Genomic DNA, 15448 nt, shown 5'->3' on the forward strand with positions numbered 1-15448 from the left:
TTATAATATTAGTATAGTATGGATTATAATATTGTTAAACATCATATTCTAACGTATTAAAAACTATAAACAAAAACATACTAACTAATAAGTATGATTAGTTCTATGTTACAATAAAGTAAAAAATAAAACGCCATCTGTTGAATCGTATTAGAACTAAAATGTTCATTCCATTGATATATTTCTGGATTTTTTATAATATTATACATAAAATATGTTTAAGATTTTTGAAATTTTATTTTAATACACATCCAAGACCCAGGAAAATTGAAAACTTTTTGTTCCGCCTGCGGGACTCGAACCCAGGACCCCCGGGATGAGCGCTGGCCACGCGCAATGCGAATTCATTTTCATCGAAATTTTCATGGAAATAAGATATTTTCCCACATCAAAATGTAGCCTATGTCCTTTCTCAGACTCTAGAATAACTGTATACAAAATTTCATTGCAATCGGTTCAGTAGTTTTGGCGTGAAAGCAAGACAGACAGACAGACAGACAGACAGACAGACAGACAGACAGACAGAGATACTTTCGCATTTATAATATTAGTATGGATATATCCATAAGTGAAAATCATTACTTTTTTGTAGTAATTCTTTTTTTTTTAAAGTTACCCCCTTTATTTATTTGGTGAAGATTCAAACTCTTTACATTATATTTCTTGTCACCAGATGTAGATGACGTGATAACTGATAACTCATTACTAACAATTTTTAGTAAAATTAAATTATAATATGTTTCTGGTGATAGCCCGTAAGCGTCTTGAGCATTACAATATTTTTAATTATTTATTTATATAATATTTATTTATATTATTAATTTATAATTAAAGGTATTATTTATGCTTGTTACAAGATGTCTCTTAGCACTGCTACTTTATTATAAGACGAAGTTGTCTCTCCTGTAAAGTTTGACAGTTTGCACATTTGAGCTATCACATCTAGACCAACGAATGACGATATAATATTGTGACGAGAAACAAACGCTACTTATTAGTATTGAGTTTAATAAACCTAACCAAGATTCGGAGACTCAGGGGTAAAGAGTCAGGACACAGCTTATCCCATCAAGCCCCATAAGCTCACCGGTGAGCGAGACACAATAGAATAACAATAGATATTAGATTTCCAAGAATCCACGATCAAAGGATTAATAAAGAATAACTAGACGCTAAAAGCAAATTTATTTATATACTATCCTATGATTAACATAATTCTTATTCTTCAGTAACTTCTCAAGGTTTTTCTGGTCTAAATTCATCTGTTGGGTAGGGGTTCTTGTAGACATCCATTTCTTGTAATCTCACACCTCCTTTTACAAGCTTTTTAAAGGAGGGTTCCGTAGATATTTTGTGTTAAAAGCTATATAAATAAAAATGAATTTCAAATTTTGTTAGTGTCAATAAAACTCGAAAACGGCTTAATCGATTTGGCTAAATTTAGTCTCGAAATATTTGTGGAAGTCCAGGGAATGTGTGGGATATACCACTTGCACTTGTATCACTTTTCTATTAGGAGAAAAGTGATACAAAGTTTACCGGATCATCTAGTAGTATATATGTATTATAATGATGCCTAGTAGTTTCAGGAATATTTTAACAAAGTAAAAAATAGAAGCAAATAAATAATATTGTAAATATTTTTTCTTGTGACTTTTGTTTTAATGTTATAAAATGTAGTTCCATTAATTTAACTAGCTAAAAGCCAAACTGTGTGAGGGCTCACGTCACGTCACCTTGACTGACTAATGATAACACATCTGCATAATATAAATAAAAATTACTATGTTAAAGCACAAAACCATAGGCGTGATAGTTTTAAAGTGTACCTACCACAAAATGTAGTTGTGGGATAAACTAGGGCTCGCTTCGCTCGCCTTGATAAAATAATTTTCTTACAGAGTTTTTAGCAAGAGCTCTGAGTTCCGACTTCTGACTAGTGAAAGAAAAATTTTTAAATCAATTTTTTATGTTTCATAGTATAGAAACAGAAAGTATAAATTTTAATCTGCTTCAGAGGTCGATTACTCGAGTGTCGAAAACGTCTAACATTATAATTAATCAATAAAAATAAAAGTATCGATAAAATTTTTAACAACACTATCAAAATTCTGCCAATGTCAAAAGTTCCGTCCGCCATGATGCTTTTTGACTTTTTGTGTCTGTCAACTCCTGTCAAATTCAACATGGCGACCGCGTTGAGCGTTCCTTTGTATCCTTGTTGAGAAGCTCATCTTGCGCATAATAAGAGCACTGCTTTAACTTTGAGTTAATAAAATTGTGGAATCGTGAACTACAAACTTCTAATTTTGGATGTCAATAAGGATTGAGACGGCGAACAGCAATTGTTTACATTTGATCCAGAAAAAGGTCAAAACCTTCAAGAAAGTGTCGTGACTCGTGCATAGTGATTGTATCCTTTGGTGTCATTTGTAAAATATAAAAAGCCATCATGCCTAAGCGAGGAGGTAAACCTAATGTTTGGAATAAGCACAACAATAACCACTCTGGTAAGTTGATATTGCTACAATATTTTTAAAGATGCATGTTATTTTATGACGACAGCACTCATGTGGCAAAACACGTTATCTAACTTCGTAATTACTCACTGGAATTTCCCATTTCCTCATGTTTATTTGTTATTATTTATTTATTAGTGTAAATTTTCATTTTGTAATATTTTAGAACACGATGATCGAGTGCACAATAACAGGCGCAGGGTTAGTTTTAAACCCACGCACTTTAAAGGCAAAAACAAGTTTCGTGACTGGGAATCCCATGCGGACATGGCGTTTAGCATGGAAGTTGGCCAAAATGGGGAGCAGCCCTACAGGCAAGGCTCCTTTAAGTCGCGAGGAGGCCGCCACGGGTCCCCCGCACCGAGAACTACCAAAAAGAAGTTCGTCCCTGGTCTCTTACCTTGGTATCAGATCATAATTCCTTATGGAGCCAAGCACGAGAAAGATGTTCTGCTACGAGCTATCCTCGGCTTTATTTCTCCGGATGTTTTCATTCCGCACTATTTCAAAGTGAACGGAAATGCTGCAATATTCTATGTCGATGATGTGAAGATTGCCGAAAAGCTGTATTATGCTGACAGAAAAATATTCATGTCTGATGGTTTCAAGTTGGTCTTGATTGTGAAGAATTCAATACCGACTGTGAAAGTGGACGCTGAACTAAAAGAGAAAATGAAAATGGCAATGGTGAAGAGATACAATGCAGCCACCAAAGCCTTGGACCTGACGAAATTCCATGCTGATGAAGGTAATTTGGTTCATATGTATATATGTATATACTAATATAATATTATAAAGCTCAAAAGTTGGTTTGTTTGTTGTTTTAAATATACTTATTACAGTACAGCATAAATTATGTATACAACTATTAAACATGTACTAATTTTGAGGAGTTATGTCTCTATACTTTTTATCAATAAAGGTTTTGTTTTTAAGGAATTAGTCAAAAATTCTAAAACAACCTAAAGTTTAATCCTATATATAGATAAGAAAATTAATATTACAATTTATTTTCAGAACTATCAGATGTCTTCTGTGCTCTTTTCCGACCAGTTGTGATGATAACGGCCATTGATATAATAGCAGAGAACATTCCAGACTTAGAAGCGCTAAACCTAAACGACAATAAACTACATGGATTAGATCATTTGAGTATATTGTGCTCAAAACTTAAATGTTTAAAGATCTTGTATCTGGGAGATAACAGGGTAAGTGTAAGCTTAAAAGTTTGTTGAATCTAATATCATGTCTGAAGCTACTGGAAACAAATTTGTTCTTATGTGCAGTTCAACATGAAATTCTCCGAAATAACATTAGTCATCTTTATTTTGTATATGAATTTATCTCTGATGTAGATCTTTGTATCCAAATCACAGATTCTGATTTTATATTTACTAGATTCCATTCATCGGTTCGCTGGATCCGCTGAAGATGCTGCCGCTGGTGGAACTGTACCTCAAAGGCAACCCGTTGGTTAACAGGTTCAGTGACCATGACATCTACGTCAGGTAATGTTTGGATTGATGTAACTTGATAGTTTTCAAAGGTTTATTATTTAGCAACACATGAGGTTCCGAAGTAGTAGGCAATATAAACGCATGTATGGAGAAAAAGTACCTACTTGGACTGCACAGTTTAGTCACAGTTGCTTGATGCGTTTTAGTTAATAGCTATTTGTGAAAGTTTGTCCCAAAAATAAATCCTGTGTCTCTTTTTACTTCAAACTGGACACATTCATACAAGTATTCCTTTCATATTTGTCTCTTCTGTGATGGAACTGTGCAGTTTTATTCTAATGAGTACAGCAAGTGTTACTCGCACTTGGGACTTGATTGACAATGATTCATTATTAATGTTACTGTGACGCTTTCCTATCTAAATTTATTTGCTTCTATGACATCCAAGTTTATGATTGAAGAAGATCATAAATAATATTATATTTATTTATAAGTTTAAACGAAAAACATTTATTTATCCTTATTTTATTAAAAAAACTAAACTTAAGAACCTATAAATTATTATACCAAGACAAAACAAAAAATATTGTTGTGTGTGTACTGTAATTCCAGATAAAAACAAAAAAAAAATGATCAGTTTTCTAATGTTTTATGAACATTTCGTAATTTGTATCCATGAAAACTTGTGTTTTATAAAGTAGTCAGAAATAGCAGTAAATAATTTTTAATGTTGAATACTTTTTTATAAAAATATTGTTAAAGATATTTTGGCTACAACTTTAACTTACTAAACTCTTAACCAATTTTTTTTAATATTGTGTCACTACTCACTGTACTGTATTGATTCTCATCCTAAACAAAGCTCAATATGTATTGTCATTTATATTTTGTATTTATTGTTATCAATTATCATCGCATCTTATAATATGTTTATCATAACTATTTAAAAATGTTATATGACTTAAAAATTTACCACTGTACATCTTCCTTTAACAATGCTTATTATTAAACATTTGTGGAATGTAGCTTCTTAAGACATTGCTACAGAATTCAAGGTTGCAGTGTTAAATTTTTGTTAACTTTCAAGAATACAAAAGTTAGATAGAGCTTTGTCAAACAAAAGTGAGAAAAGCGCACACTACATATTTACACAAAGCCACACGATGATGCAAATCATCATGAAGACAGAAGAATAGCTTTGTTAATGTCTGTTTTGCAAAACTCTGTTTTAACTTATTTATGTGTTCTGATATGAGCAAAGTCAAGTAAGGTAAAAGAGAAAAGAAAGAATTTTATGCATGATGGGAACCATGGGAGTTTTCCAAACTTTCAGTTTAGATTTTATGATGTTTGTACCAATATTTGCATGATTACAGTCATGAAGTTCTTTCTATTTGAGCTATTTTGTTTTCATAAAAATAATATCGAATTATTGCCTTGTATATCATATAACTTTGATACAGAACTTGTGAATTGGCGTACAACATGGGAACTACAGACCAAGCGAACCTTTGTCAATGAAAATGTCACAAAAAGTATTTTAACACACTCTCTCATCTATAATACAATTTAGTACATTGACTTACAAACCACATATTTCTGTATGCACATTATAGCCAATATTTTCTTTAATTATTTCAAATCGTGCTTCCTATAAGGCCCTGCACATTGCTACTTTTTCAGTTATGTGTTAGTACACCTAGACTAGGTGTACTAACACATACTGTATTGATTGTGTACAGCTGTAAGAAGTGACTTTGCTCAGGAACCCAAGCCAATGTATTAAATTATTATGTATGATGTCTGTACAGTCACCAACAGAGTTGGTGTACTTTTGAATTTTATTTCCCAATGATATCAACTGTTTCCGATCTTAAGACTTAGTAATAGGATTCAAGATTTGTACAAACGAGTACTACTTAGTACTAGTACTTACTTAGTAGTTAGTACACCAACCACTATTTTGGTGACATTTTTTGCAAATTGCATCAATGTAGATTCATTCTTTGTTTGATCCAGTCAAACCAATGTTTAAAACATTTATCTGACGAACATATTTTTTTTTCTGTTTCAAATGTAACAAGGATTGGATCAAACAAGTCAAGGCACACAGGAGTATCAGGGAAGTTGATTCATATGCTGATGGCGACCCTACGTAGATTGGTCGAGTTATGTCAAACCAAGTCAACAGATCATAACTTACATTAAATTGACATAATATGACCAAATGACATAGGTCCGTCAACTGCCTATGAATCAATTTCTTCAATGGTACATTGCAATTTAGTAGAATCGAGGTACTGGTCTGTGGTCTCCATGTTGGGCTCTATTTATCGTCTTGAGAGTTTCAGATGATCTATTTGTTGGCATGTTCTGTGTCCAGTGACGTCCGGAAGAAGTTCCCCAAACTCGTTCGACTGGTGAGTCCTTATGTCTGCTTGCATTAATTTTTAAGATGCATCTAACTTGCTAAAACCTCTATGGAAAAAACTTGATCTGTCAATTTTTTTTCTGAGTGGTTCTTCTTCAGTTAAATGTCTACTGTATCTTAGGTCTGACTCCAAACTGACCCTTAGGGCTTAACATATAATTTAAGCCCTAAGGGTCAGTTTATACTAGCGCAGAGTTGAAGCGCATCGAAGCGAATTAAAACTGAACATAACAAATTCAACCTTAACTCCAAAGATCCATTCTCCACTTTATTACTGCTGAGAATTTAAAAAGGCGCGTGAATGCGCCCGACCAACGCTGATTGACCTCGCAGAAGTAATGTATGCGTTACGCTCTAGAGATAAGGTAGAATTTTATGTGTTCACTTTTTAAAAATTAGCTTCGCTTCGACTCTTCCCTATTATAAATTGACCCTAAGTTTTAAGGCTCTCTGTCCTCATGTTCTGTCTCTCTTCCTCTGGATTATATAAAAGAGAAGAAACAATGTTGACATTTTATTATTACCAATTAAACACAGACTGTAAATGGACTTTTTAAGCGAATTCGCGTCGCAAAGTCATTTTTATTATGAATTTTGACGCAGATATTTGCGAGGCGACGCGTTTGCGTAGTTATTAGTGGGAGCTCTTAAGGTATCATGATTAAGCTTTAGTTCCACATAATCTTGACATGTTTAGGATGGCGTGGATCTACCCCCTACTATTGGCTTCGACGTGTCAGAGGACGTCTCCTTACCTGCTCGTCAGCAATCCTTCCTCGTAGACCCATCAGGCCAGGACCTAGTGAGGGAATTCCTCACTCAATACTTCGCTATATACGACTCGGAGTCAAGACAACAGCTACTAGAAGCGTACCACGAGTCGGCTATAATGTCCATGGCAGCAAACTATAATACCAATGACAACAGAAATGCTGCGACTTACAGGTAATTCAAAATTGTGTTGTTTCTGTGCATGTAGTGTCTATTCTACTATATTAACTTACCTTAAGCTAGTTCAGTCTTTCCCAAAGTGGGCGATAACGCCCCCCTGTGGCCACTGAAGGTCTTAAGGGGGGCGTTGTGGGATCCAGAAAAAAAAGGGGGCGTTATGTAGAGGCTTGGGGGGTGATATAATTTATATTGTTATATCTTTATCTAATATTCATCTATTGAAATAAACATGGGCGTACCGAGGGGGGTGTTTACCTAGCTTATGAAAAATCTGATTTGCCCCCCCCCCCCTGGCCCAGAACCTGGGTGATTTGCCCCCCCTGGCACCAGAACCTGGGTAATTTGCCCCCCCCCCCTGGCCCAGAACCTGGGTACGCCCATGGAAATAAAGGAGGCGCTAAAACATAATGGGCAGTGGACAAAATAAGTTTGGGAACTCCTGCTAGCTGCTAGCATCACCAAATTGCTAGTTTAGGTACTGCTAGCTCATATTTCGCACTACCCAAGATCCCAAAAATTGGTACGCTCTTCTCTTCCATTCTATTTTATCAAGCGATCTTAGTCTTGCACACCTCTAACATTACTGTTGTAAGGCAGTAAGCATTATGAATTTCATTTTTATTTATATAAAAGCCGAAGATTTAAATGCGTTTTTACTTCTTTCGCAGACTAAACTCTTACATATCAAACAGTCGGAATATTATGAGAATAACAGAACGAGACTACAGAAGGAGATACCTCAAATCGGGGAAGCTGCACATAGTGTCCTTCCTCTCAGACCTGCCCAAGACCAAACACGATCTCATGGGCTTCGCGGTTGATCTATTGGTCTTCACAGTGAGTATTCTTATTCTTTAAAGACATATTCTTTATTATGGCTATGGAATTAAAGATTAAAAAGCATAGGAACTGTTTTACACTTTTTATTTTGTCTCGCCTTACCCTAGATGTTTATAACATGTAGGCCCTAAAGCTGCAGATTTATTGCATTGGAATCTGACTTTACGCTTCGTACGGGCTGTCTGTATGTCTTGCAAAATGACTTTTGTCGAAGCAACTCAACGGTTGCTAATTTCACAGCATAAAACTTACTTTACATTTGCCTTATGCTGCAAAACAAGTTCTGAACAGCATGTTAAAACATATCTTACGATTTTTATTAAACATCTTTTGCATATCAAATATGGTGTAGAGTACCAGGGTGAAATAAAACGGAGTAACTATTTGAACACTCACTTTAATCACACTGCACAAAATAATCACACTTTCACGAATAATTGGGCAGAGTTTCTGCTAACAATTTGACTCAATACAAAAATCAGCAAAATGAGGTATTTAAGGCTTGTCCCCCACCAGCGAGGCACGGTTGGCTGGCGTTGGCGAGTGGTGGGGGCCTCGGCAAGGCATGGCATTGGCTGGCTTGTCTGGCTCGCTGTGATTGGCCGAGACCCTTGTTTACGATGGATAAAATGTTCAACATAATGTTTTCTTTCAGCCCGCAATGATAGTGTTAACGATGAACGGAGTTTTCAAGGAGACGCATATAAACGGTAACCCGACGCGGTCCTTTCACCGGACGTTCGTGATCGTGCCCAACAACAGCGGCGGGTTCTCCATCATCAACGACATGCTCTTCGTCACCAACACTACTAAGGAGCAGGTAAAGTGTTCTAAAGGATTTTATCAAGAAAAAAATATGGTTCCAATTTGGAGTGGAACTTCGGCACAGCAAAGAGTCTATGACAATTGACAGCTATTCCCAACCCGCAGCCCGCTGGGACTTTATTTGTGGCCCGCGTGATGTTAAACCATTTTGAAATTCATGCCCACCGGCAAACTAATGTTAAGTCATCGTGAAAGTCGTGAATTTTTTTCCACTTTTAAATCGTTAATTTTGAAGAATGTTATTTTTTAACCCTAAAAATTTTTTGTTGCTGCCCGCGACACTAAGGCTGCGTTTCCACCAGAGATGTGTTGTTGTGTGTGGGGTTGTGAGGAATGTGTTTTTAAGATCCAATAGCATCGCCGCGCTGAGCGATGTCATGGCAAGCTCACGTCAATGAAGCGATTCTATTGGTTCTCAAAAACACATTCCTCGCAACACATCTCTGGTGGAAAACGCAGCCTAAGACCAAAACATGTTTATGGCCCACATGAAAAAAAGGTTGGGGTCTGGGGTCATAGACATATTCAATATACATATTCACACTCCAAATTAATCTTATTTTTCCTCTAAATTATGCATCGAAGAAACTGATTCATGAGACATGGCGGACGTTATGTCAACTCTATGCTAGTCATGAGTTTATGACTCATGACCTGTCAGCTGTGTTTGACATACAGGGTCCAACCTACATGGTCCCTCATCTGCCTATGAATCAAATTCTCTGATAGTACAATAAGCAAAAAGTTTGAATAACATTGTGCCTGCTTTAAAGTGTTTCTGAGAAAAAAAACTTCAAGTCGGTATTTATCTTTCAGGAGGAACGATCATTCTCCTCTGGAGTGGAACCGGCGGCGGCGCCCGCACCCGCCGCGCCGGCACACGACGACACGCAGCGGGCCATGCTAGTGGCGCTGGCGCAGCAGACTGGCATGAACGAGCACTGGACTATCAAGTGAGTAATGGAATTATTATGGCGCATCCATACATGCCGCCGGCTTATACCGCCGGGTTTGCCGCCGGCTTTCAGCCTGCCTTGCAACCGAAGCCGGCGGCATGTGTGGATACAGCATTAAAGAGGCGACTAATCCAAAATTTACGATTTTATAATTCTTTTTTATACTTGAAAATAAGCCTCGAACTGTTTCATTTTCTAAAATTTGATACTACATTATATTACCAAGAATTCGATCTGAGCAAAAACACGATATCTTAAATTTTTCTCGATAGAAAAAATTACAAAGATGCATCTAATTTTTCATTTATTGCCATAACCATAACCGTGAACTGAGTTAATATTTTAACACATTGTAAAAAATTCTATCATTGAGAAACGGACCTAGTGGATTTTTAAAATATTGTATATTTATCGAGTTATTGAGAAAAAATTAATTTGGCGATGAATCCGCGTCGTCCTTTTTCACCTGGCATACGAAAGACGGGCGTGAGTGTGAAGAGAGAAGGACGATGTTGGATTTTTTGGGTTAGTCGCCCTCTGAAGTCATTATGAGGGAAGTGGTGTGGCAACAAGTTATTTCAACATGCGAGAGCAAAAAACCTTATATGATTATTATCATGACATACAGGATGTAAAAACAAAGCAATAATACTTTTGGGGGTGTGTGTTTTTAATATGGAGCACCTTGGAGGTAGGAGTGCTTCAAGCAATCTTTTTTATGGCTGTATGGGGCCGTCAATAATTTGACCAAGGGCGTCGCCAGCCGATGGCGCAGGGGGGGGCAAGTTGACTTTACCTACTACAGTCTACAATTCATACTTTACTCACTCTCTATAAATGAGAAAAGTAGGTATGAATTGTAGGTAAAGTCGACAGCACATGAAGCTTTTCACTTGTACTCCGAGCCTTACATTTATTACTAGATTTTAATATTATAGTGGTCGTTGTTTGCATTATATTTGGCAACTTTTTTAGAGTCTCTAGGGGGGGGGGGGGCAGCTGCCCCTCCCTGCCCCCCCTTGGCGACGCCCTTGAATTTGACGTTGGTATTTTTCTTAGAAATAAGGAGGTGTAAATTTAGTTTCAGAGTGAAGTCTATAAAAAAATGAGAAATATTTTTGTGACCGCCTGTTAAGCTGTATTTGGATAAAATCTATAAGTATCGTTTTTTGCTGCCACACTATCATGATGAAATTTCTTGTTGGCACGACCATTTGCATTGGTTTAAACTTGTATTCTTGTTCATTTACAACAGCAGAAAACCGTTTTTTATCAACGATTATGTTTTTTAACGTTTCATAATACCATATTACGCAACTTTAAGTGCAAGAAAATAATACGTTATATCATTTACAGCTGCCTACAAGAAACCGCTTGGGATTTCCAACGAGCACTATTCATCTTCAATCAGTTGAACTCGGAGGGGAAAATACCTCCGGAGGCATTCGTCAAGTGAAACTAACCTGATCTGCTGCGGGATGTGCCTTTGTAAATATAATTTAGCGTTCTGGAGATGAAGATTGAGAAGATTTTGTCGAATAAACTTGTAAATATATGTTAAGTAGTAAAATTAAGGTTTTGTTTGAACTAAAGTTGTATTTAAGGTTTTGTTTGTACTAAAGTTGTATTTAGTGTTCATTTGAGAAAATGATGATATGAGAAATTTGTACTCTGTTCCAATTCATTTTGATCCAAATGTAAACAAAGATGTGTGGCTATTGTGGTACCAACTTAAATGTCCCTAATTTATCGTGCAATTAAGAAGTATTCCTTTTGCCACAATGGTTCATAATTTGGTTGAGTTACAATTTTGTTTATGCTTAGAACAAAGTGAATAGGAACAGAGCATAATTTGTGGTAATAGGTGGTTGTTGTATACAATGCTACAACAGTATGGGCAAAAGTAAATCAAATGAACTGTTCGTCACTTTTTGAAACTCTTGTGTGAATTGTGAAAAAAATTGACACTGCAAAAATAAGCAGAATTGAATGAAAAAAAAGTCAAAAAAGAAAAGATGCACTAAAGACACAAATTTTTTATTATCTAAATTAATCTCAATTACTTTATAGTATAATGACCTTGTTTTATATAAAATAGTCAAAATGTTTGCTCTAAAAATGTTATCTGTAGTGTAGAGATAAAGTTTCTTACAACATAGGTTGTATCCAGTTGTATCAGTCTGAAGTTAGTAACTGAATTAAAAAAAAATGCAGACTTGTGGCTAACTTCAGATGTTAAATATTTCTGTTTTTGAAATTTTATGATTACCAGAGTAGCATTTTACTTGAAACAAGTAACCCTTACCTTTGTGGTATATGTAAATTCAAATTTCTTTTTTGTTTCCAACTCTGTATATAGTAAGAACTAACAGTAATTATTAATTCTTCAAAGTAAAATGTTTGTATATATAATTGAGACTGTTAAATGTAATTTGTAACAATTATATTTTGTGGAAAAAAAGAAATAATTTTGAAATTGAAAAAAAAAAAAGAAAAAAAATGTAAATTTGAAAACATTGATTCTGAGTTTGTGGGTATGGGTGTTTTGGCAGTGTTGGCTTAGTAGATTACTCGGCTGGTTGCACAATGCTTGTCTCCTGGTTGTTGAAACCAGCTGAAACCTTCAGCGGAACCCCTGGTGTGGGCTAGCTGTGGTTGCGATGTGGTTGCTTGTTTTGACCAGGTCGAGATAATAGAAAAGCCTATGACACTGTGATTTGGTTGCGCATAGGGCAAGAGTTAATACAATAAATGAGAGATATTTTTTAATGTTTTGTTTTATTTAAAAATGTAGACCTAGGAGGCGAAGATCCATTCTACCAATATAATATATATATATATATATATATATATATATATATATATATATATATATATATATATATATATATATATATGTCGCCTTTGAGTTTTATATATATTTTATATCTTATATATTTAAACGAGCAATTTTTGTATATATACCTGTATATTGGAATCTCGGAATCGGCTCCAACGATTTTCATGAAATTTAGTATATAGGGGGTTTCGGGGGCGATAAATCGATATCATTTTTATAAAATGTCATTTTATTCGTGTTTTATTGAATACCGAGCAAAGCTCGGTTATACAGCTAGTATATATAAAACTCAAAGGCGACTGACTGACTAATTGACATTGTAATCTATCAACGCACAGCCCAAACCACTGGACGGATCGGGTTGAAATTTGGCATGCAGGTAGATGTTATGACGTAGGCATCCGCTAAGAAAGGATTTTGATAAATTCCAACCCCAAGGGGTTCAAATAGGGGATGAAAATTTGTATATAATATTATACTTCTTAATGCGAGCGAAGTCGCGGGCAAAAGCTCGTTCTGTTAAAATATGATTTGATTTGATAGATTTGCTTGGATCTGAAAAAGTGTAAACTCAAGTCAAAGAAGCACTGTTTCCCATAAGAATTATTTAAGGGACAGATTTATTTTGAGACTTTAGTCAAACAGCATTGTGTTGTGAATGTTCTGTATCACTATTCACTTATCAGAGAAGTTGATTTACAGGCAGGTGGCGGACTTATGGCTGGTTTACACGTATTAAGTAGATGGGTAGTCAACTAAATTTTAACTTATGACTATAATAGACATCGGATTATATGCACGATCAAAGTGCCGAAATATGCATGCAAGTATGCATGGTAAAATGGCCGAAATATGCACAAAATATGCACAATCAAAAGTCACTTATTATTAAAATTTATTATTTTTTTGAAGAACTTTCCGGTGGTCATCGAAAAGCGTCTATTTTATAAATTCATTAAAATCAGGATTTTTCGTTTTTTATACAGCACCAATAATAATTTTCTACCAACAATTTCCGATTGCAATCATAATGCCCATGGAAGTTTAATAAATCGTTAACTACTTTATTCAAATTTTTTACTAATGTTGCCAACTACAAAGAAACATTTTGTTTCTAGAAAGATATTGTACTTTTCGGGTGTATTGCATTCTTTAAATGGGTATGGAGCCACATATTTTAAGTGTTTTGATCTATCGTACCTCTGTTTTGTGGCCTTAGTGTGTGTCTTGATAGCTAGTTTGGAGACTACGATACCGAAATATGCACTATCAACCAAAATTGCCAAAATATGCACTATCGCCTAAAAAGTGCCATTACATAATTATATGCATTTGCATATGCAAGTATGCAAATGCATATAATTTGATGTCTACTTATGACTTTATACTTACTTAACTAAATTTGAACTTGCTACTTGTTACTAAATTTTGTGTTTACATGCAATTAATAACTAAAAATTGAGTTACATTTTAGTTAAAGTAGTTCAACTTAATACGTGTAAACCAGCCATTAGGGCCGCGCCACACCGGAATGGCAACGGCGAGACAAGCACTTTCAGTGTCATATGATTTTAAACTTTATCTTCATTATTGTAATACATAGTATCGCTTAAAAAATCTACGGCCGCCCGTGGCCGCTCGTGGCCGCTGGCCAATTATAATGAAAATAAAGTTTAAAATCATATGACACTGAAAGTGCTCGCCTCGCCGCTGCCATTCCGATGTAGCGCGGTCCTTACGTAATTTGGTCGTATTATGTCTGAACTCTCTCTTTGAACGAATTGACTTAACCCTTAGAGTATACATTAGCAATCTATAGAGCGCGCGCATCGCTCGTTTCCCGTTGTGCCGATCGTAAGCAGAAGTTCTATAGATACTTGTCAAACGTATAACGCAAGTCTAGTGATGTTCCATGCGCCATCGTAAGACGCATATAGGAAAATATGTTCACACTCGTGCTTACAGTTCATACCTTGTTAGAAGCACTCTATAGCTTGCTATAATGTATACTCTATGACTTAACCCGACCAAATGACGTAGGTCCGCCGGCCTACGAATCAATTTCTTCGATGGCGCATTTTGCCATTCTAGTTTTAACAGAAAGTTTCCGTCTTCTAGGCGTTCTAGGAAGGCCAATATCCTATCAGATGTTTACCGTCTGCTGGGGTGATGTATGCTCATGTCACCCGTCGCTGTTTGTTCAAGATTACCTCAATATAAATTAAGATTTTATCAGACACCATTATAGCTGTCCTACTTATACCATAGTTATTACTGAGGCCAATTTCTACAGTCTGGGTTAAAGTTAAATGTTAACCCTGGGTTAAATATGAGCATTTACCATTATACACTTTTGAAGTAGGTACTTTTCGATGAATATTGACGCCACTGAGTTTTATGATGAGCCTGATCGAGCGGCAACTTTGTCAATAGGATCTACTGTAAAAAAAATTGATTCGTACGCCGATCTTCCTAACTTGGTCGGGTTACCAAGCTCAGTCGACAAATCACGACCAAATAAAGTAGGTTCACTATCTTAACATGAATCTTAAATGGCAACATGGTACTCTATAGAGTGAGTATAGCTGGTAGTTGGTACCTACTGAGTTCTTTGTTTCAATATTTATAGG

The 15448-nt window shown here is 35.7% G+C and overlaps 1 protein-coding gene and 1 long non-coding RNA gene across 3 annotated transcripts; one reads left to right on the forward strand and one right to left on the reverse strand.

Moving 5' to 3' along the window:
• Window positions 1-2191: 2191 nt before the first annotated feature.
• Window positions 2192-12748, forward strand: LOC121734890 (nuclear RNA export factor 1). Of its 2 annotated transcripts, XM_042125522.1 has the most exons (11): window positions 2192-2397; window positions 2429-2510; window positions 2686-3267; window positions 3537-3727; window positions 3918-4027; window positions 6360-6396; window positions 7105-7352; window positions 8027-8195; window positions 8854-9018; window positions 9840-9976; window positions 11336-12748. In XM_042125522.1, the coding sequence occupies exons 2-11, from the start codon at window positions 2453-2455 to the stop codon at window positions 11433-11435; spliced, it is 1797 nt and encodes a 598-aa protein (XP_041981456.1). In that variant the 5' UTR covers window positions 2192-2397; window positions 2429-2452; the 3' UTR covers window positions 11436-12748. The 2 variants fall into 2 exon arrangements, with proteins under 2 accessions (XP_041981456.1, XP_041981455.1); XM_042125521.1 differs by having other exon boundaries at window positions 2192-2510.
• On the reverse strand, window positions 4058-13923 carry LOC121734893. The gene is made up of 3 exons (XR_006036798.1): window positions 13913-13923; window positions 5430-5441; window positions 4058-4139 (listed from the first exon to the last, which is right to left on the reverse strand). It is a non-coding gene; the product is annotated as an uncharacterized LOC121734893 (long non-coding RNA).
• Window positions 13924-15448: the final 1525 nt, after the last annotated feature.

Source organism: Aricia agestis, chromosome 16 (genome assembly GCF_905147365.1).
Source record: "Aricia agestis chromosome 16, ilAriAges1.1, whole genome shotgun sequence".
NCBI lineage: Eukaryota > Metazoa > Arthropoda > Insecta > Lepidoptera > Lycaenidae > Aricia > Aricia agestis.